The 24,167-nt window shown below is 44.2% G+C and overlaps 1 protein-coding gene across 5 annotated transcripts in view; it reads left to right on the forward strand.

Annotated features, from left to right (window-relative positions):
• The first annotated feature begins 5,306 nt into the window (after positions 1–5,306).
• Positions 5,307–24,167, forward strand: part of LOC133414667 (BAH and coiled-coil domain-containing protein 1) — a 64,587-nt gene continuing 45,726 nt past the window's right edge. For 3 of the 5 annotated variants that reach the window (XM_061700186.1, XM_061700189.1, XM_061700188.1), the window contains exons 1-2: positions 5,307–5,527; positions 7,546–7,871. In XM_061700186.1, coding sequence (XP_061556170.1) covers positions 7,700–7,871 — 172 coding nt within the window. In that variant the 5' untranslated portion in view covers positions 5,307–5,527; positions 7,546–7,699. Of the gene's footprint in view, positions 5,528–7,250; positions 7,273–7,545; positions 7,872–23,513; positions 23,591–24,167 lie in introns of those variants that run through there. The other 2 variants (XM_061700187.1, XM_061700192.1) reach the window with 2 other exon arrangements.

Below are 24,167 nucleotides of genomic sequence, written 5' to 3' on the forward strand. Positions count from 1 at the left end.
ATATATATAAAAGCCTCCATTCAGAAGAATCTAACAAGCAGAAATGTGTAGAAACACTTTTCCATGTGGTTTTATTAATAGAAGTAAAACAAGAGTTTTAATCGAAGGAACTGCACCTGGTTAGCTAACGATGATTGCTACCTACGCACATAAATGCATAAAGTGCCGTTCAATTCTAAGCGTCCTCTATAAAAGTCATGTAAAATGGGACGTAAACACGACCGTGAGCGTGTACGACGGCGTGCGGAAACAGGCAACAACACTCCGCTGTAATGGCGCACACATGGATAGCTCGACGTCGTCACACGTTCGAGACCCGCCTCGGACTAAACCCACTTAAAAACGCGACGCGGTCACAATTCCCACGTGCACCTTCAACTCGCCGCCTCGTGGCTGTGAGATGACATCGCAGCTACGGGATTGAACGTTCATTCGTCCGTTGGCTGGATAAGTCCAAAAATTTGCTGTCGTGTTGAAAGCAATTGTCATGACCCGTCAGGGGTTGAACAACTACCGATTTTTCGTTGTTGACTATAATGTGATGAAATCCAGTCTAACTTGATGAATTGATGACGTCACTTATAGTTATTCAGCACAGAACAGGGTCCACGTAAAGATGTATTTCAGCAGACCGGCATAAAATAATTGAAAACATGATTAACAATACAAATTACCACTACGCAAAATGACGTTGTCACAATTAGCCCTGCGCATGTTTCTGTTTACAAAACTGTCCGGTCTCATTTTGTGTTTCATATCATCACGCGTTGTCAGAGGCGAAATCATAGCCAGGCTGGGAAAAATATTTTAAGACTAGCGCCGATCAGAATAGCCAAAACTATCAGACTGCGGAACGTCAGGTTGCTGGTGGGAACGCGTACACTGTTCCATTAATATCCTGCTTCTCGGGATTCTGTAGCAAAAGCCAAAGCATAGACTCTGGCCTGACTAGTGTGCTGAATCGTCTTCGTCCTCTATTTTCGTAGACAGCGCATCCGCGGTGGGGCGCAAATGCCGGCGGATCCCGGTTTTGGTGCACGCGCAAAGCTCCCTGCGCGCGTTTGCCAATTTGGCAGACCGGTCACACACCCGCGGTGGTGCAGTCTGCCCACGATCAGTTCCCCCGGGCTGCCCTCGCCAATGAAATGACCAAAACCGCTCTGACACGCCTCTGGCACACAGTTGCGCCGCCACTTGCGCCACCCGCTGCACTGATTTACGCTGTTCACGAAAATAGGGCCCAAAGAGTGTACTAGTACATGGACCTTAAAATGGATCTCAAGGATACGAAAACATGCTGAAACGTCTTTTCTTATGGCTCTGATGCGCCAATTTTGACGTAGACGATATAGCCTTGAAAAACGAGCATTTCCCCCCCCCCCCCCCCCCACTTTTTTTCCGCCTGTGTAAAAGGCAACAGCATAATGCAAAAGTCAGACTGTAAAGTTTAACACCCGACATTCACTTCTCTCGTGACCACTGTATCGAATCATCTGATTGCGCGATGCCATGTTGCTGCGTGAAACTGCACAGTCAGAGTAATATCCTGCCTTTGCTGGGTCCTGCGTAAAAGGCAAATGCGGATAACTGCTGGATCATCTATAACAGCTGTTATGAGCCAATTTGGCGGGATCTCTGTACATGTTTGGGTCATCTGATACAAAATATTTCAGTCGAACGAGTTACCCCCCAAACACACGCACATTTTTGCCACATGAACGAGTAGCCGACACAATTTCAGTGGACTTCTGCTAACAGTTTGACTTTCACTACGCTCTGTGTCAATGTTTACACAACAACACTCTCATTACTAAAACCTTCTTTTGTTTACATTTCTGAAACATTTCACGCACTGACAAAGACATTGTCAAAACGTTCCGGAAATAAATATTATAGAAGAATATTGGGTGTTTGTTCAGCTGCAGCTGCGCACAGACCAAATGAATGCTCTTCCAATAGAATTAGAAGGTACGTCATAGTGCTGTGTGTCCGTGTATCCACTTTTTGTGTAAAACAACGTGCGCCTCGGCTCAAGAAAGGTTGGGAAACACACGGCACTAACCCCGCCACCACAGCACTGCTTTCAGCCTTGACATTGAAATGCTAACACTGTCGTTTTCAAATACTTGTACTTTGATAGGATTGTAATTGTTCGCATTTTCAGGCTCCGGAACACTGTTGTCATGTTAACGAGCGGCCACAACGACGCCGTTTGAGCAACCTCGAGTAGCTTCTTTCGCACAAAGATCCTGCAAAATGTGGAATTTATCAATTCGATGACATCGGCCAATAAAATAGGTGTTGGATGGTGACACAATTGCTTTCAACACAGCAGGGTGGGCGAAGGGTGTTTAACGTGAAACGTGTCCTGGCATTACTTTGGCTTTTACATACAGGTAGGTTGTAGTACTACTAAAATCATTGTATTTTTTAAAATATGTGTATTAATGTTGTTGGTTTTATTCTGCAAGACCTAAACAAAACATTGCCAGGTCTTCTACTTATCCGAAATCCACCTCAGTGCTGTACATACAGAACAGAGAAAAAAATGTGTCGATCAGTAATGAATTGAAAAAAAAAAATCACGGAATCGGAAAATGTACATGTAACGAGTATTTCTGAAACTATGAATTTCAGGAGTGACCAAAATTGGATTTACCTCCCCAATTCCAATGAAGCTGGGATGTTGTGTTAAACATCAATAAAAACAGACTATAATGATTTGTAAATCATGTTCAACCTCAATTTAATTGAATACATTACAAAGACAAGATATTTAATGTTCAAACTGATAAACCTGATTGTTTTTAGCAAATAAACATTAACTTCAAATTTGATGTCTGTAACACGTTCCAAAAAAGCTGGGACAGCTGGCAAAAAAAGTTGAGAAAGTTGCGGAATGCTCATCAAACACGTGTTTGGAACATCCCACAGGTGAACAGGCTCATGGGGAACAGGTGGGCGCCATGATTGGCTAGACAAGGAGCTTCCCTGAATTGCTCAGTCATTCACAAGCAAAGATGGGGCGAGATTCACCTCTTTGTGAACAAGTGCGTGAGAAAATAGCCCCACAGTTTAAGGACAATGTTCCTCAACGTACAATTGCAAGGAATTTAAGGATTTCATCATCTACGGTCCATAATGTCATCAAAAGGTTCAGAGAATCTGGAGAAATCGCTGCATGTAAGCGGCGAGGCCGAAAACCGACATGGAATACCCGTGACCTTCGAGCCCTCAGGCGGCACTGCATCAAAAACCGACATCGATGTGTAAAAGATATCGCCCCATGGGCTCAGGAACACTTCAGAAAACCAATGTCAGTAAATACAGTTCGGCGCGACAACCGTAAGTGCAACTTGAAACTCTACTATGCAAAGCAAAAGCCGTTTATCAACAACACCCAGAAACGCCGCCGTCTTCTCTGGGCCCGAGCTCATCTAACATGGACTGATGCAAAGTGGAAACGTGTTGTGTGGTCCGATGAGTCCACATTTCAAATTGTTTTTGGAAATTGTGGACGTCGTGTCCTCCGGGCCGAAGAGAAAAAGAACCATCCGGACTGTTAAGGACGCAAAGTTCAAAAGCCAGCATCTGTGATGGTATGGGGCTGTGTTAGTGCCAATGGCATGAATAACTTACACATCTGTGACGGCACCATTCATGCTGAAAGGTACATACAGGTTTTGGAGAAACGTATGCTGCCATCCAAGCAACGTCTTTTTCATGGACGTCCCTGGTTATTTCAGCAAGACGATGCCAAACCACATTCTGCACGTGTTATAACAGCCTGGCTTCGTAGTAAAAGAGTGCGGGTACTGGACTGGCCTCCCTGCAGTCTAGACCTGTTTCCCATTGAAAATGTGTGGCGCATTATGAAGTGTAAAATACAACAACGGAGACCCCGGACTGTCGAACGGCTGAAGCTGTACATCGAGCAAGAATGGGAAAGAATTCCACCTCCAAAGCTTCAACAATGAGTGTCCTCAGTTCCCAAACGTTTATTGAATGTTTGTTTAAAGGAAAGGATGATGTGACACAGTGGTAAACATGAGCCTGGCCCAGCTTTTTTGGAACATGTTGCAGCCATAAAATTCTAAGTTCATGATTATTTGCTCAAAACAATCAGGTTTATCAGTTTGAACATGAAATATCTTGTCTTTGTAGTGTCTTCAATTAAATATCGGTTGAACATGACTTGAAAATCATTGAATTCTCTTTTCATTTATGTTTAACACAACGCCCCGACTTCATTGGAATTGGGGTTGTAGATTACATCGGTCAAGTGATACAATTCCAATATTTTCTCCTCTCAATTCAAGATGTCAGCCATAACAGGGGGAAAAACAACAACAACAAAAAAACAACACCTGGCATCGGCTATCTTCAGAACGGAATTAGGCCTCTTCCAAATATGGATCAAAATCTCAACGCATCTCAACGCCTAGTTGACGTTTACAGTTAAACTAAACATAAAACAACATCGTGCATTTAACCACGCCACATAACTTTGCCTTACGGAAGTCTCTTAGCTTAATGCTAACGCACGATGCAAAACACCACAGACGGACTAAAGAAACTAGCATCGATGTCGCGGTCGTTATAACCCTTAAAGCAATGGATGTTTGAACACAGACTGTGCAGCAACACATGTTGACAGACAATATAACAATACACGGATGCGCTGGCCCGTAGGTTATTACAAGATTATTTAGAATCTGTATGTGTCCTTGTGGACCAACGGCATTGACTTTAATCTCCTTAAAGCACTTTGAGCTGCACTCTATATACGAAAAGCGCTGTAGACATAAAGTTTGATTGATTGATGACTCACAGGCATATATATTCTTTGTCGTCTGTGAAAAGCGATTACTTATACCGCAGCTCACTGAGTATCGGCGGCTGCTATCAACAGCCTCAGCGAGTACCCGATTGCTTGAAATAAGGCCGCTGGTATTGGTACTCGCCCATGCCGAGTACAAACTGTGAGTTGGTGGAGCAATATGGTACTGGTACAAAAACAATGAGACCACAACAGTAAAGAGTGTGGCTTTTTGTGAAAAACAGTCGCGATCTTGCAAACGGGCACGTACGAGGCTCCATTGTGAGGGGATTGGAACAAAAGCATCCCGTGCTTTAAATCTGCCGCTTCCCTCCGTGCGGCGCAGGCAAACCCGCGCCTCATTGGCCAGCGCCGTCAGCCAATCGCATGCCTCGCCGCTCATTAGCATGCAGGTATCCCACCAATGGCGGCGCGTGTTTACCGTGCGCGCGGGCGCCAGGCACGCAGTTGCACCGGGAGAGAAAAGCGCCGCTCGGAAGGTCGGAGGCACGATCGAGCCAGGCCGGAAGCGTCGCATGCAGTCCCCGCTGCATCCCGACTCCGAGGCAACTCTCAGGCCGGACGCGCCGGAGCTCCGTCTGACCGAGTTAGGGCGACTTTAAATGGGCCTCGCACTCTTCCCTGCAGCCTCACCGCCACTCTTTTGCCCCATTTTAATTCATTCTTATACAAGAATTTAACATGCCAGTAAGTAGTCCTTTTTATATTATCATCATTATTTGCATAGGTGTAGAAATACAGCGCAGCCATGTTGTCGTTTTGTTCAATAACTGGATATTTAGAATAGCTTAAAAATGCAAATGTGCTGCGAAATAGCCTAAAACAAACAAGATGTGTGTGCTTCACATGAGAGGAAAACACGAATTAATGCAACGAGCTGAAAATTGCCTACCTTAAATTGTGATACGTCACTGTTATGATTGCCAGAATTATTTTACACTCACATTAAAGTATATTTATGTCACCGTGTATTGAATTAGTAGATTGCTGATTTAAAAAAAAAAAAAAACTAAATCTATTTATTTAACGTGATTCTTCAAAAAATATCTCCACGTTAAGCACATTTAATATAGTGCTTAAATATGAAGGACGAAAATATCGACTGGCGTCGAGGAGAGCAGCGAGTCATGCCGCCGTCTCTCCCCGCTCGAGGTGCACTCCCTCCCGGCCGGCTTTGTCACGAAGGGCCGCTTCTTTCCGCAGCACGGTCCGAGCCATTAAAAAAAAAAAAATAAAAAAATACACCGACAACATAATATTTTATTTATTCTCTCACTTCTTGTGCTGTCGGGTGCAAAAAAAAAAATGACGGTAATTTAATTGCTCAGGTTCAACTGCGTCGATTACGTTGACGTTTTTAAACAATTTCCACCATTTCCCCCCCGACGCTTTGGAGTTGCACGTTTAAGGCGAAATTAAACAATCGCAGTACAAAAACAAAACAAAAGAAACAATGAAAAATGGATTATTTGTACATGGCAGGCATTTGCACAGCGGGCTTTTTTTTTTTTTTTTTTTTTTTTTTTTTTAAACCCAGCAATGTGGATTCCGTGCTTGGAAGCACCAGCGTGGCGGGCTAATGGCTGCATGCAAAGCCGAGACAAAGGCAGCTGACGGGCGGCCATTCGCCTCCGATGTGTCGCCCCCCCCCCCCCCTCCTCCCCGTTCCTCCCCCCACCTCCATTACAATCTCAGCTGTCATGTTTGCAGTAGCCATTTTCTTACTCTTGACCACATTTAAGCCACATGTGCTTTGCACAGTAGCGCACTACGTTTCTTTTGATCACGTTTTCGACTAGCTGGGAGATTTTTATTGTTCAGGATCAAGCACACTATATTGGATCTGTGTGTGTGTGTGTGTGTGTGTGTGTGTGTGTGTGGGTGTGTGTGTGTGCCATGCATGGGAGGGGTGTGGGGCTGCATGCAAGGGGATTGGGGGCCCTTAAATGACAAGGAATATTTATATTATATGATTGATTTCAATGCAATATTGCCCCCCGCTGTGTACACAATTGGGATTAATCACTGAAAATGACATTCTTGCTTGTTTCAATTATTATCATTTTTTTCAAATGAATCTAAATTCCACATCTTGGTCATGTAATATTGTCCAATAATAATAATAATTAATAATGATAATAATTCACGTGATTTCCCGACGTGAAAGAGGTCGTGTGCATGGTGAGCGTGCACTAATACACGCACACGCACACACCGAGAGGTCGATGACGCATCTTTGAATTTAAATGTCATGCATCCTCGTTTCACGCGATGTATATATTTTTTAATTCTTGTCATTCGGAACCGACTGTGTTCATAGCCGCGGTGCACTTTTTAAACATAGGAGGTTGTTTTAGTGCAAAATGTGGACATGAAATCAGCAGAGCGGAGACAATAGGACGAGGATGCACGTATCAAATGAAGCGTTCAAGGTATTGTGGCGAAATTGGGCATTATTTTAACCCGAGTAATGAGCGAGTGGGCGGCTGGAAGTAGGAGCGTGCAGTGGAGCGAGGTTTGACCGGGGGAGGCACGCTGCAGCCGGCTTGATCGACCGAGACAGGCCGGTTAGGATCTCCAACCCACAAAAAAAAAAAAGAAACCAAAAGAACGGATTTCAAGCAGTGTAAATTCACCGAGGCTGCACTAATGTCTTGCGTTTATGCTTGCGTTGCATCATTTTTGCTTTCTTTTTTTCTGGGCAGAAAAGATGATCCGGAGCGAGGCTTTAGGCTGCACGAGCCCCGCGACCGACTGAATGCAACACACACATCCGCAGGAGAGGATTATTATATGGGCTGCGTTTGATTTTCCTCACCGGGCCCCATCCGGATTGCGGATTATCGGACATTGTCGGGAATGGAAGGTCGGGACTTCGCGGCTCCGGCCCACCTCCTCCCGGAGCGGGGCGCCCTGGTGCACCGAGCCACCTCTCGGATCGCCCCCTCCGGCCACAGCTCCGTGCAGCACGCCGGTCACTTCCCCGCGGGGAAGTACTACCCGTCACACATACCGATGGCTCCCCACTCAGGTTGGTCCACCATTGCTCCCTCAAATTTCCTGCTGCTGCTGCCGGCCTGCGCGATTGGTGCAGCACAACGCTGTTGATTATTGTTCTTTTTTTTTTTTTTTTTTTTATGATTTTCATCAATGCTCGCAGGGAGTGGCTGCTGACACGTCCACTGCTCAAATAGCAGCTAATCAAATCATCAGCTTAGTTTTTTTTGTTTTCTTCCCAATTACATTTTAATTATCATGCAGGCTGCAACGGCACCTTAAGCAAATATTGATTGTAGAATTAGCTAAATGTCATAGTATGTCTTCAGAAGTTAAATGCAATAGCTTATTTTTTATTTTTATTAAAAAAAAAAAAAAAAAAAAAACACTACACGCAGTTTTTGCTCCGGCCAACTTTGACAGATAAACCTTTCAGCACAAAAATAAAATGGAATACATCGTAAAAAAAGAAGAAAAAAAAGAGAAAAAGCAATGCAATACCTTTTAATGGGCTTCATTTCTGCAATTTAGTTTGACTACCTTTAATACTTTTTAAAACCCAACCGTGGAGACCAGGTTATTAGGGGTGGGAATTGCAGCTGGAACGATAGTTTGATATCTGCCGCTATTGCGTAATAAGCGATACATGATACCTTACAATATTTGTGATGGCTGTTCTTCATGAATATGCTTTTGTGGAGAGTTGTTTTGCGCATCAAGATGTTATCGTCTTTGTTTTTGAATTTTTTTTATGAACTACCTTTTTAAAACTCGGCAAACACTCTTTTAGTGGTTGAAATCGTAGCAATGAGTCAGGATTGCAATATTTTGATACCAATTGAATGACCATAAAGCGATTGCGCGATAATTGATACATGAGCTGATACGTAACGATATTTACGCTACTGTTGTTCTTCAGCCACATGCATGTCGTGATGTAATTGTTTTGTAGTTATTACACTTATGAATATTTGAAATGCTGAACTGTAGAGACTTTAAGATAAAACAATATTGAACGATAGTACTGATAGAATGAGAATGGCAAAGAAATCAGATCGATAAGGATTTTACATCTTGCCCTTTATTCACGTACTATTTCTAATGAGAACTGATGAGATGCTAAGATGCTAGCAGTCGGTATGCTAACATTTCATAAGACAGCAACCTGACCAGCGGAAATGCCAAGACAGACGGACGAGGCTTTTAAATTTTGCCCTTTATTCATGTACAATTTCTAGTGAGACTAGATCAAATGTTAACATACTAGCAGTTGCCATGCTATCATTTAGTCAGATAGCAACTGGGGCAGCAAAGGTACTTAGGCAGAGTGATAAGGATTTTAAATGACGCCCTGTATTCGGGTGCGATTTCTCATGAGAATCGATGAAATTGTTAGCCTAAAAGCATAATTGCCCAAATACATTTTTTAAATGACTGTCACAATACTGATAAACAAAGATAACAACGCGCTCGCTAAAAATGGTGTGTTTTCTTGACGTCTGAGTCACAGACGTCCAGGCCATGGTAATCTGCAACAGTTAAATCGCGCCAACTTGACTCCAGTTGAATTTTTGTGTTTTTTCTGGTTTTCGAAAATAGTCCAAAATGACTTGGGCAATGGTGCTATGAGGCTATCGAAATGCTAACATGCTGGCAGTTGTTATACTGTAGTTAGATAGCAACCTGAGCATCAAAAGTGCTCAGGCTTATTGACAAAGATAATGTATATCCAGTATATATGCATAAGTACATAATTCTATCAAAACATTTCACAAATCGTTTAGCATTACGTGAGAAGAATACTCAAGACTCAAAATTGTACTCAAAGTCGTCATAAAGTGATCAAATTACGAAGGAATAATATTGATATTCGTGTGACGCGACTGTGCTCGAGGTGGTGCGATAGCAGTGCGATATAGATATTTTCAAATTTGTCAAATTTAAGACATTAACCCATTCACTGCCATTGACGGCTTTCGAAGTCAAAGATCCACGTTACCTGGGAAGGCTGGCAGTGAATGAGTTAAAGGCCACATTTTGATTACATTTAAGAGCCTTTGTGAACAAAATGCGAGCCTGTTCCAAACAGCTCACGAGTCCCCCTCCCCCATCTCCTACACAACCCAATCTTGCGCCCGTTCTAATCTCAGTTTTGCCACAACATGAAAACATTCTGAAAATGCGGCAATGTTGTTACGTGTCCTTTGAATGACAGATTTGAGGATCAAGTGTCGCGTTTAAGGCTAATCAAGGCCTTGGTGCTTGACGAGGCGTCTCGCGGCTGCGTTGTCGCGAACTGCGCTTTTTCACTCTGCGTCTATGTCATCGCCTCGTGGACGTGGACAGGTTCGTACGGGTGACAGTGTGCCGATGGGCGGGGGTTGGGAGGGGCGTCAGGGGCCGGGTGGTTCCCCCCCCTCTTTTTCTCCAAGCGCCCTCCTATGTTGGCCTTCAAAGCGTCGGGGTGCAAATGTGTTCACGGTGCACGCGCCAGCTTTGACAAGTGACTCAGGAGTATTTACATTTGTGACACTGCGATAATTTATCATTTATCATTTATAAGGCTGCTGCGGAGACAATAGCATTTTGTACCATTTGTGTCTGTACTTGACAAAAAGATAAATGCAACACTTTTTGTTCTGGCTGCCCTTTTCCATGAGCTGCACACTTAACATTTCTGCAGTCAGCACGCAATTGTGCGCTCCCTGAAAATCTTTGTGCTGTAAGCTTAAACTGCCCATTTTAAAGTGGCCTTTTATCGTGGGCAGCCAAAGGCACACCTGTGCAATAAGCATGCTGTCTGATGAGGTGTGAGCTGCGTGGATTATCTCGGCAAAGACGAAGTGCTCACGAACGCACGACTACACAACTTTGGGAACAATATTTAAGAGAAACGGGCATTTTGTGTACATTGAAAAAGTCTCAGATCTTTTTCAGCTCATGAAAAATGGGAGCAATACCAAAATTGTCGCGTTTATATTTTTGTTCAATATACATTTCAGAAACATGCAAATATGAACTTTTGGGTGGTTAAACTGGGTTACATGACGGCAAATGAAATAACTTGTGGTACTTTCTATTTCTTCATTGCATTTATGGTTACCACTTTGTTGTAGATATGTTTATGTGCATCACATTTTGATCTTGGCAAAGGAGAAGCGCTCTCTAATACAAATTTGGACATACAGTAAGCCCCGCGCCATCGCTGGGGTTAGGTTACACACGCCACCGCGATAAGTGAAACTCTGCGATATCCAAATGCCCTGTTTAAATACAACCTCGGCATGTTTTTATAACATCTACAGCACCTCAAACTTTTTTAAGGTCTTGAAACACGCCTTTAAAACAATACGAACACATTCAAACATATATATCGAAAGAGATCGAGAGCCATAGACAACACAAAAATATTATACCAACAGTACAAAATAATCATTTACGACTGTAATAACACTTCTCCAAAAATCCACGGAGAACCGCAATGTAGCGGGGGTTTACTGCACAGTATTTGTGAACAATATTTACGAGCAAAACGACCTTTAGTGCACAAAGAAAAAGTCTCAGATATTTGAAAAATGGGAGCAAAAACAAAAATCTTGCATATTCTTTTTCAGTGTATATATTTAAAAAACAAGCAAATTAACTTTTTGGAGTTCAATCCGGGTTACTTGACTGCAGGGAAATGAATTCATTTGTGGTACTATTGCCATGTTTCATATAGTTTTAATTATATTTATGGTTCACAAGTGGTTGTAAGCGGTTACATGCATCGCAAAATGTTTCCATTGAATATCTTATTTGTAGTTTTCAATGTCAGGAAGCATTTTGGGGGAAGATAAATAGCAAAAAAAAGCAGAAAATGAAGACTCGGAATGCATTTGCAAAATAGTGTCACTCGCACCCCAAAAAAAATATGACGCGGAATGTAGAGAATTTATTCGGCTTTCATCGCTCACCATCCATGTTTGCTTTGGACACACACACATACACACACACACATGCACACGCACGAAGGGATGGACCAAATCTCTTCTGTAGACTGCAAATGCCATCGCCACAGCGCAATGAACACAGGTGGCTTATTGTTCTCTGCGGTCACGTCACGTTCGGGTGTGACTGTCACCGGAGGGAATCGTATCTCTCCATATAGTCTTCAAGACGTGTTCAATCCTCTGCACATTTTCAGCTATCTGACGCATAATTTCTTCTTTTGAGCGTGTAGCAGTACTGCATTTTAAACGAGAAGTTAACTTGACACTCACTTCTAATTTACAACCGAGCTCTTCTTTATGTGACATTTATTATCGTGTCATCATTTAAAATTGGATTTTAAGTATAAATACTTTATGGCAGGGTGTGTCCAAATAGTTTCCGCGGAGGGCCGCATAAAGAAAAACTGAAGGATACGTCATATTTTTGTTAAGTAAACATGCCAAAACCAATGTAAATGTAGTTGCTAAGGCGTTACATGTATGTCATTCATTGATCTCCCCTTTGTGTTATAGGTGATGAAAACTGCATTTCCACCTAAAGTTCGTAGAATGTTTTAGTTCTTTCCACAAACACACAGTGGTGGTCAAAAACGTCCACGTTACAGTGGCCTGCAGCATATTCTGTATCATCTATACGTGGATTTTTGGCGGGGACTATGTCCTCCGTTATTTGCTGGAACTGAAACATTTTACCCCGGATCCCCCACTTATTTATATTTTGTTCCCATGGCAATTATAAGGGAGCATCACTTCTTTGCAGAGTTTCGCAATTCGCCGTTGGCCCAGGTGAATAGCGCAAGTCCATTTTCATTTGTTTCTTTTAAAGTGCCCACGGTCAAAAGGCTCTCAAGAAGTCATTAGTATAGTTTCATTTTAACTTTTAAGATTGACGTTTTTCTCTTTTTTCCTCTTCAGTCCTCAAGTCAACAACTTTGTTTTATTGTTTTCTGACTATTTATAGAGCACATATAAATGCAAGCGCAGCTAAAAGTGTGCTTTACATAGAGACTGAAGATAAAACACAATCATAAAATAAAACAATAACAATATCATTAAAAATGTTTTTTAATAAAATACAAAGTCTAAAAAAAAAACTAGTCAGTGACATCAAAACACCATTGCAGCACCTCCTCTGTTTCTTTAGACCAAACTGTCTTATGTAATATAATCCCCCTTCCTATTGTTCAGATGTGGCCCGGGTGTAATTTTATAATTACAATATATATTACAGATAACAAGAAAGAGCTGCGAACCACAAATGACCCTGGATCCGTACTTTGAACACCACTGCTTCATTGCTTTGAAGCGCTACAATTTACATTTTGGTTTCCATTAACGGTACACATTAGTTGACATTAATTTAAAAGTTCAGAAGGAAGTTTTGAAGTTTCAAGTTGACAATTTTGCAGTTAATGGTAAGTACCAAAATTCACTTCACTGATGTCATGCAGCATCGTGGCGGCACTGGAGTCGGTTGGAACAAAAACACTCAACGTATTTTTGGTAGACAGGGAATGTTAACTGCTGAAAAGGACTCAAAAGTAGTTTCACGTGTCATCTCTGAAAAATGCGTGTTCAAAAACGGCAAGAAACAAAACCTCTTGGGCAGGTTGTCCGTTGTCAGTCACGAACGTGCTCATCCGTTGTCTCATATGCCGGCGACGTTAGCCCCACTGAGTCTCTTGTTTGCCGAGTGCGTTGGATCCCCCCGGGAATAACTTGCACACTGGGTGACATGAATATTTAACAGACACAATAAATATTTCAGGGTTGGTGGAGGGAAAAAAAAAAAAAAAAAAAAAAAAAAATGTCGCGAGAAGGTGTGCCATATCATACTGTCCGGGATAATAGTCCGTCAGCGTAAAATGTTAGTTCTAAAAGATCATGGAAACAATTTGTTTCACTACTCAAGCAAAAAAAAAAAAAAAATCATGTCTCTAAGTGTATATAAGAAGACTTCACTTTGTCCATTGCAGCCAGTTTGTTTATATGTGTGAGGGTCACTCGCCCGACGCTATTTTTTTTGCAATTGTTTAGTTCGGTTGCTTTCAGCCTCATCGCTCGGTGTGCAGCGGATCTTAGTTTGAGTCAACGCTATCCAACTCATTTTCAACGCGGGCCACATTGTAGTGATGGTTTCCCTCTGTGAGTCTCATGTTATTACAAACAGCGAATAAAACTTGCAATTTTGTTAGATTTTTAAGGAAGTGGAGAGACTATTTGCCATAATGGGCCACAGAAAAATGATGCAGCAGGCTGGATTTGGCCCCCGGGCCCTGGGTTTGACACATGGGCTAGTGGTTACCCTTGCCTGGTGATGTGTGCCTCAAAAGTCAACGAACGCAACCAAAACAGTGGGAAGCACCAATTACATCAGAAATTCAGATTTGTCGAAAAAACACTCTGCGCCCTTGTCAGTGCAATTTGATTTTCGGAGCGTTTGCGATGCAAGCCAGGTGGCCGGTTTACGGTTGCACTGCAGCGCGACCGCGGAGCAACTTTTTCCCCCGAGCTGTAAAGTCATTTAATGTGCTTTAATTCAGAGAATCCGTTGACGAGGTCGTGGAAGGGGTAACGTTACCGTCTGTTGACTTGGGGGACAGTTTGCACTTGGCCGTGGCGGGGGCGCGGCGCAAGCGGCCTTTACCGCCCGCCTTTACGGCGGGGGGCTCGTCTTTCAGCCATATTGTTTGAATCGCCTCGCCTTGCCGGAGGTGTGTTTGTGTGAAAGCAGCTGTGGAGGGGGGGGGGGGGGGGGGCGGCGGGATGCAGCAAGAGGTCATATTTGTGTCATCCCGCACGCTCAAACTTCTACTTCCTCTGCATCTCCCCTCGCTTTTTCCACAAGCTGCCCCCCCCCCCCCCCCCCCCCCCCCCCCCGAATGGTTGTTTGCAGGAAGAGCCTGGTGTCTGGGAAGCGGCGGTGTTCCTGCCGCTCGGGCTCGAGCCGCCGTCCCCTCAGCCCGGACCATTGTTGGCCGGCCCGGCTTTGTGCGTGTGTTTTACGGCTGCTGTTAAAGATAAAAAACAGCCCCGTCCACCCCCTTTATTGTTCTCTTGTAGGATGTCCCTGTCATTCTTCCAGTTTTTACGTCCGGGCAGCTTCTCCCTTCAAAGGTTAGCCGGGCTGTCTGCCGTCTCTCTCTCTCCCCCGCTTGTTTTTTTCCCCCCTTAACCAAAGAGGAATAAATAACTTTACTAGGACTTTTATTGAACGTCTCCTTGCTGGAATATCCCGTGGGTCTGAGGACGCGTCAAAGACAAACACAGGTGTCCGGGGGGGATTAGCAAAGGGCCGCTTACGAGCCGGGCCTTTAAAAAGAATCAAGCCAAGTGAGCGGGGTGCGAGTCGATCAGGACTGTGGCTTTGCACACCAAACTGATTAAAAGCATCGGGCTTTTTTTAACCTGTGACATAACGGCGGTGTCTTCTCACATCGCCACCTACTGGCCTGGCATGCATAGTGCAGGGTTTTGAGCTGTACTTGACTTAATCACAAATTAAGAAATAATTGGCAACAACAAGGATTCTTTTGACAACATATGTGAAACCTTTCAAGAGCATACCTGTTTTTACAAGGTTACAATAACTCTTTAGTTTTGGCCTTGTATTATTGCTGAGAAGAGAACAGAAAGGCTTCATCGTCATTTTACGGTCGAGAGAAAATGGAATTTGGGCAATTCAGAATTCAATTTCCTGCTCTAATATTGTATTTCTGTTGACATCATGCGAAAACGTTAGGGGTGGAAATCCCAAAGTAACCTGGGATACGATTTTCACAATATTTTAGTAACGGTAGGAATATCATGATGAAACGATTATCCGATAATATTGGATGATACATCACAATATCTTTTATTCTACTTTTCTTGCACATTAAGCATATACAAATTGAAAATTTTGGGGAAAAAACAATACAGTTTTCCAGTCTAATAAAAAAACCAATTTGTCGATATATTAAAAAAAAGAGGAATTGACTAATTCCATAAGTTATTTAAAAAAAAAAGTCGATATTAAATTACACATTTAATGCACATTTTTCGCCAAGTGAAAAAAGGGCCACAACTATCACATTATGTAAGTTTGGTCACATGCCGAATGAGGGCGGTGAAGATGTGATCTTTTCAATTCAAATTCCCAAACAACAAAAAAGAAACTAGAGTGGCCTCCGGTAGAGCGAAGAGCTCTGCCAAGGCCAAACGATCCGAAACAACAGTGCCGTCTAATTCCGTTGCAGTGGTGACGGTGCTGGTGAGAGCAACCACATCTGTTGGATCTGTGGGGGGGGGGGGGGGGGGGGGGGTCACTACCCTGTTAGGCCTCAATTCAAAACAATCGCCGTGAGCTTGTCGTGCTTTGCGAGAAAGCATGTGCTGCACTGCACACCCCACCCCACCCCACCCTCCCCAACCACCTTTCAAAAGCATTTACTATTTCAGCTTCCCGATACATTACAATCGTCTTTTGAAGATCGACTATGGGTCGCAACGACACTCACTCATCTTTATAGGACACATTGTGGATTTATATTAAATACGGTATTTGTACCCCGCTGGGCCAGCTCCAGCACTGGAAGCGCACTGACATAATATGGGTTTCGGGCCAAAATCCATTCGGGTCTGACTCTCCAGCTGCAGTGGGTGGGCGTGAGGATTTTGGCATGTCACAAGCTCGTTTGGGGATTGTCGCGAGATGACATCGGCAACACGTCACGTCGCAAACCTGGCCGAAATGGCACCTCGCTGGCGCTGCCACCACCCCCTGACACTTCCAACGAATAACTGCAATGGCCAATAAAATGTTTTTAAAATGGGCTTCTTGTTCTCTCAACTCAGTGGAGGAGGGCATGAGATTGGCACCAAATTGTACAACTTCATCGACTGCCCGAATGCTGTCATTAAGATTACGAATGGGCATAATAATTAGACTTTACACCGATTTTATCGGACTGATCGGTATCGGCCAATAATTGGCATTTTATGCTGATCGGCCGATTGGCTTTAATGTCATAATTCGCCGACAAAAGACATTTACTCCGCATCGCCATCGTGCACAGTATATTTGAATCCAAAAGCTAGTTTATTTTTAGCCTTGCTTTTATCTTTTGACATAGTACTGTAAATATCTGACAGCAATAAAATTATTAAAAAAACATGTCGGTGGCGTGGGACAGACAACACATCTGAGACAGGGAACACGTAATGCCGGATCAGACGACAAGACAAATTTGCTCTTTCACGATTGCGCTATGTCACACTACTGCTATAAAATCTTGTATTCCGATACCACCACACCCCGTTTTTTTACGATCATTGGGCTTTAGCTCGTCAACTCAAATGCGACCGGATACACTCGTTACTTTGGCGACGACGACAAGAGTGGCGCGCGCTGACTTTGTATTATCAGGACAAAATGGGGAAAAACGTGTGTTGGTGGTCACCGGTGCTCAGGACAGGAGAGGACGTTCGTTTAAGGCTTGCTTGGGGTATGTTCACGTACTTTTAATACGATACGGCTCGCAAGCAGGCAACAAAACGTTATGTAGCCTAGCAAGCTAGTGCTAGCGCTAACGGTTGTACGTAAACATGCCGCCGTTCTGTGGAATCGTGCTCTAAAGTTTCGGTGTGGGTGAAGTCATTCAGTAAGTTAGCACCCATTATTTCTGTCATGTTGTAATGTTGGTTTGACCTGACTGCTCAGAAAACACGATCTGACGAGAGCAGTGATTTCCAACCTTTATGGAGCCAAGGAACATATTTTACAATTGAAAAATCTCACGGCACACCAACAAACAAAAATGTCACAAAAAGTTTGATACATGAATTACTGTATTTACTTCCAGCCATCTAATGGAAGACCATTCATTTGTTCCGGCTGTCACTATGGCTCACTGGCATAAATAGATGACCAAAGATACATTATTTATTGTGAATAAAATTTTTTGGAGCAATTAAGTACACAAGTATATACAGTAAATGAACAGGTCATTCAAATAGACACATTCCTCCATCTTGTGATCGGATCTGTGATCGGTTATCGTTTTTTTTAAACTCGCTGATCGTGCCGCCCTGTGCGATATATATTGTTGTTATTTTGACATGTGGGTTACTTGGTTAGTAGCCATTCTATTACATCATACTTGTGCCCGACTGTTACATGAATGTACTCCATTTGCACTCCCAGATATTTTGAAATCGTATTTTTCCACTGGATATTTCTTTTTTAAAAATCATTTTAACGCATTTTCTATTTAAAATTTGTTTTAGAAATATATGGAGAAATGTAATTCAATTGCCATTCATTTCATGTAATGAAAGGATATAAGTCATCGGGATATAAAATGTTTTCCATCTCGGACAGCACTATCTCAGATGCATTCCAATTCCATGAAATAAATAGTGAGGATCCTGACTATTTAACTCGTGAGAAAGTCGGCCTGCAAAAAGGAAATTTGTTTCACAAGCGGGTGGAAACGCGAAGAGGATTTTGGCCACGGCGCTTCAAACGGTGCGCCACCCACACTACGCTGCGTGGCCCGGTGCCACAAAGGCCTCTGGCCCGGAGCACGGGGCGTCTACGCCGCGCCCAAACAAAGGAGACCCACGGGCGAGAGCGGCGGACGGGCTATAGTAGCCTCTCGTATCAGCTTTCAAAGCGCCGCATTTCATAACCGTACCCCCTGTCTATTTTTATGCTCGGCATGGACAAGAGAAGAAGAATCCAGCTGGGTTTTCAAAGTATTTGTTCACTTCCCATGACCAACAAAAGCGCTGAAAATATATTGTAGTGAAGTGAATAGACAGATTTTTTGAACAATTTTGTTTTGCTACTGCTCTTTTCGGATTTGTTTTTGTCCAGCCCACCTCAGTGCGTGGCCGCGTTGCGTGTGACAGCTGTTGGACATTATTAACGGCTCATGCAGAAAATCCAGATTACTTGTTTTTTAATTTCAAATGTATTATTGTAAGCGCTCAGTGACGGGAACAAAAAAAAAAAAAAAGAGGGAGCCGTTGTGCCCCATTGTTGTCGGCAGATTTGTGGCGGGTAACAACACGCGGGGTTTGCATGCACGCATGTCTGTGTGTGTGTGTGTGTGTGTGTGTGTGTGTGTGTGTGTTCTCCGGGACAGCCCTACTCAAGCCAGGCACCCTGTGGTTGCTTAGGAGGCCCAGACAGGTGCATTGTGAACCCTCCAACGTCTCAGTCTGCGGGGCGACTTCTCCAGTCAGGATTCCGGCTCTTAATGCGGAAAGCCTACATACAGGCCCCCAACTAAGGGAAGCGCTTCCCCAAAAAGAAAAGCCTTTATAGCCACATTTCTTTTGCATATATGTGATCCAGCTCAGCAGTTGTTCCTGTGTTTGCACAGAGCTTTCTCTTCAGGAGGTTTTGGTGGCCATATGTCTGTTTGTTTGTTTGTTTGTTTGTTTGTTTGTTTGTTTGTTTGCGGGATTAAACAAAAGCGACTGAACCACAAAACTCGGTGGAGGAGTGGGCTAGGAAGAGCCTGGTTTCAGGATGAATATGGATGGTTTACATGAGACCCTTTTTGATATAAAATCTGTCATACTGCAGATGTGTATGCTATTATTGACTTTACACTCTATTTAATGATGTTATTTCTATGTTTTTATAAAGCACAGTATTGTAGAGTGCTATTTTCCTTATAAAAAATACTTTTGTTGTTTCTTGGCAGGAGGCTGGAACAGATTAGTGGCATTTCCATTCAAGTCAATGGGGAAATATGATTTGAGTTTCGAGTGTCATCTGGAAATGAAATAAACTCGTAAACCTGGCGTTATCTTTCGCGTGTGTGAGGACGTGAAATTCGCTCACGGATGACGGAACATACGACTGTTGTTGCATGTGTGTCACTCAAGATAATGAGCCTGATAAAGCTTCTCCAGTGAAGTGCACATTTACTGTCGCCAACAGAGAGAGACACATTATTTCCACAACTCATATTCTTAACCCAAAAATACAGAGTAGACTAAAGTCAACAATTTTGGTTAAGACTGTGAGGATAGTTAGTAGGTAGGTATGCAAAATACAGGTGCTCTTAGAGTTGTGCACGAATGTGCATTATTTAAATAACACATTTGTGTGCAGAACTTTTTCTGTTTACACTTGTAGTTTGGTCCTCTGGACCCAAGCACTACTTTGTCCAGTATTTGTGACATATTGTGTGACAAAATATGTAAGCTTGTTATTTTGTGCTAGGGTTTTTACTTATTTATTTATTTATTTATTTATTACCAGCTGAGATGTCTCATAAAAACTAAAAATGTTCCACCACAACATACGCAAAGAGACGCCTATGCTGATTTTTAGTGCCAGAGATTTGTGATTTTTCCTTTGCTTTCTGCCGTCATTTGAACACTGGTTATCGATTTTGGTCCTTGCAGTGTTTACACTTAATCTAACTTTCACCAAATAGCATTGCAGTCTGTTCGCATGCAGACCAAGACTGCTTTCGGGTAGCGGGGTTTGAGTCGTAGCAGAACGAACTGCACTCTGAGCAATCGTGTTAAAGTTTGATGATAACCGAAGCAACTCTGATGGACAAAAAGCCGGGCATATCGAGAACTGATACGAATCATAGTGTGCGTGGAATGAAGGTCCGTTTGGTGATCCAAATTAGGGATTGTTCGGCCTTGGCTGGGGGAAACAACGACCAAGTGGTCAGCACGTCTGCCTCGCAGTTCTGAAGTTCCCGGCGTGAATGAAGCTGAGGTGTTCTAGTCGTGCTTGCATGGGCTTTCTCCAGGTACTTCATCTTCCTCCCGCATTCTGAAAACAAAGTTCAATGAAGACTGTCTAGAGATGTGAATGTAAACGGTTGTCTCGAAATCCCCCCCGCGGTTGACTGGGGACCAGTTCAGGGTGTACCCCGCATGTCGCCCGACGTCAGCGGAGGCTCCACCTCACCTGCGACCCTAATGAGGACAAGGACTATTGAAAATGAAAGGACGGATGGATGGCCTTGGCGGAGGTCTGTGCTCGAGCGAAGGCCATATGTTACAGTACATTTTTCTGTGCTCAGCCTTTTGTATTATAATTGGGAAACTATGACCCTTAAATGCATCTGGTGCGCGTGGATCAACTCAAGTAATGGGCCACCTTTTCATTGGCTGTCAGCGGGGCGGCGGCGGCGGCGGCACCGCAGCAAACGACGAGTTGCGCCTATTAACATATGCAGAGATTTGCCATTAAATATACATGCGGCGTGCTTCTTAAGGACGTGTCACGCCATTGGTGAGAAAACAAAGATTAGCATCAGGAATTCCATTTTAATAAGTCTCCGGGGACCATCTAACCAGCTGCCTCATCCTCAATCCAAGGGGGACTTGTTGCTTAGTCTTCCTCATTCTTCTTCTTCCTCTTTCTTGGTCTCTTTTGCACCTACTGACTTTTATTAGAATAAAACACACACTTCCTCCTCCCCTTCTGCTTTTTATGTCATAAGGCTTGTTTTACACTCTCAATTCTTTCATGTCTGCTGCATGTTCTTTGTTGATCTGTCCGCACCTTTAAACAGTCCTTGAACCTATCATTGCTCGTCCGCTCTTGGATGTCCGCCCTGCTTGTTTATTGTATTTTTTTTTTCATGCGGCCACTAGGCTACACTGCCTCCTCTCTCTGCAGATGCAACGCATGTCCTGAGGATGTGGGGCAAATGACGGACAGCTCAGCAACAGATATGCGTTTGTCTGCCGCGGCTGCATGCATTAGTTCGCTCAGCTCGCCAAGCGCGGCCGCTGACCTGCCCTCTGGTGGACGTGGGGGGCGGGGTGTGTGTGTGTGTGTGTGTGAGGGGGGTAGTTTGTGTTGTGTGTTGTGAGGGAGATAGTGTGTTTTCAGAAGAAGGAAAGAGAGCGGCACACTAGATGAGCGTTGTCACATGCTGTCATACACTCACTGGTGCATGGCAAAGTGACACACACACACGCACACACACACGCGCACACACAGACAGTTATCACACGCACTAACACGTCTTGCTTCCCAGGAGGCCGTGGGGCCAGTGAGACAGTGCGAGCTTGAGAGTCTGGTTTGACTGTTTACATCTAATTATAGTGACAGAACTATTTCTGCAATCGTGGCTGAAGCTTTTTATATATTTGTACGCGAGAGAGAGAGCAAGAGAGCGAGCGAGAGGGGTGGGTGTGGGGGGGGGGGTATGGGGGGGGGGAAACAAAGCTCCGACAGCCTTTTCTCACAATGGAAAGTGGTTATCTCATAGCCTCAGCGCAGCGACAGTCTGCAAGCTCACAGTACAGTTACAGCAGCAGGCGGAGTGGGAGGGAGGCGGAGGGCGCTCGACCCGGATCGTAAGCCCTCTTGTCCTCGCGTAACATCAACGTGGAAATTTACGAGACGCTCGGCAATATATTTTTTCCCCATTAGCCTGGGTAATACACTCATTGGGCGATCGCCGCCTCCGAAGAGTCATTTCGCAACCTCTCCCCCGCGGGCTGTCCTGATGGACGGCGCGCCGGAAAGCGCCGTCCATCAGGACAAGTCAAAACAAAAGGAGGGAGAGAGTTGAAGCAAGGGATTAAGTTGTATAAAATGTATCTAGCGTTAAAGAGACGGGGGCAGAGCGGGAGTTAATCCTCAAGCATGGTGGCTGATATGCAGCCGAGTGGCTCTGGTTACCCGCGGGGCGCAAGGGTACCAACTGTTTTGGTACGGTCCCAGAAGGGTGGAGTTAACCTGCTGCAGTCCAGTCGGCACTTTAATGCGAATACAGCAAGGGAATGGGAACAACACTATATATGTAATAGCATTGTCCATGACGAAGTGACAATTTAAAGCACCGTGATAGAATTTACGGCGTGTGACACCGTGTCGCCTTGCTATGACATCATGCTAGTTACGTAGCTGCTATTACATCCCGCTGACACACCCTGTGGTGCCAACACAAGCCTGATCATGATTTAACATTCCAAGTTCGCCTGGTGGAAACGTGGTTAAAAAGTCCCCTCAGCAACATTCACAGCACGCTGGATGCAACCTGAGACAGGTGTTCCCATCCCCCATCGAAATACATCAAAAAACAACAACAACAATGGAAACGGCTGCTTGCTTTCAGCACAGCCCACTGCCGCTGCTCTGCAACATTCAGCTCTATGGCAAGTGAATGAATTAGCTTACACAGAGATAAAGGCGCACTGTCAAGCCAAGGTGTAACACAACGGCCATAACGATAGCTCCATTGTGGGCATGTCGAGGAGAGCTTCTGATTAATAGCGGGGGGAAGTGACAGGCAAGTACAGTAGGGAACGCTCCCTCTGCTTCGCCGGTCTTCCTTCCATGTTCCCAGAAACTGACTCACATCCCCTCCACTCACACACGTACAGAGAGCCTCAAAGAGACATTTGTAGAAATTGCTTCAATTCATCATCACTATTATTCTCAAGCCAAATAACTTGCCATTTTGAAAGCTTTCCTATAATCAGAAAGGCACCTTCCTCCTGGTGAGAATGTATATTTGGTATAGGTCGTGGGCAAGACTTCCCAAAAATGTTTTTCACAGAAAGTCTGCCAGAAATTGGCAGACATTTTTGGGGGGGAAGGGGGAATTCAGCCCCTGAAGCCAGTTTCACTTGGCAGCATGGAATTTGGTAGGTGTGTCTATCATGAGTGACTGGAGGGAAGCTTGTTTGCCATCGTGAGAGGAGCACGCGGTCAGAGTTTGATCATCATTTCAAGGATTCACCAAGAAAAAGGGGTTGTGGTGGCCCGTCCATCGCATTGGTAAATATTTGTTGCAATCTTGTTCCACCATTGTGGTATTTCGTCAAGGCACGAGTGAGGGAGTATGGGTGGCGCACGCACACACTGTGCCACAGTCAGGACTCACGGGATTGATGTGGCACAAGTGGGACACGGCCGGGGACAATTCCCAGGATCCATCTTGATCTCGCACACTGACAGACGAGCTACAGCTGCGGCCGCGTCAGCACGAGTGTGTATTGCGACTGTCTGCGCTCGGGAGTCCGGGGTAGGCTCTGTCAGCTGTTGGAGAAAAGTAAACTATTAGTGAGGGGAGAAGGCAATTATTCCAGTGAAGAATTAGAACCATTTCTAATTGCCGTGAGGTTGGGCAAAGATTATATGCTGGCTAACGCTCCGACAGACCCCTCGCTTGGCTGCCTCTCAACACCACCGAAATGCTTGCTGGATGCCTTTTGGTTCTCCCGCGTAAATGGGGGGGGGGGCACGTGTGGGTGGCTGCCATGTGGATCTGTGATTAAACTTCCATTCAAGCGTGGTTTTCCATGCTTTTGTGCAGTTTTCCTGCTTGCATTCATGCGGCGGGTGCGCGTGTTAT

Source organism: Phycodurus eques, chromosome 16 (genome assembly GCF_024500275.1).
Source record: "Phycodurus eques isolate BA_2022a chromosome 16, UOR_Pequ_1.1, whole genome shotgun sequence".
Lineage (NCBI taxonomy): Eukaryota > Metazoa > Chordata > Actinopteri > Syngnathiformes > Syngnathidae > Phycodurus > Phycodurus eques.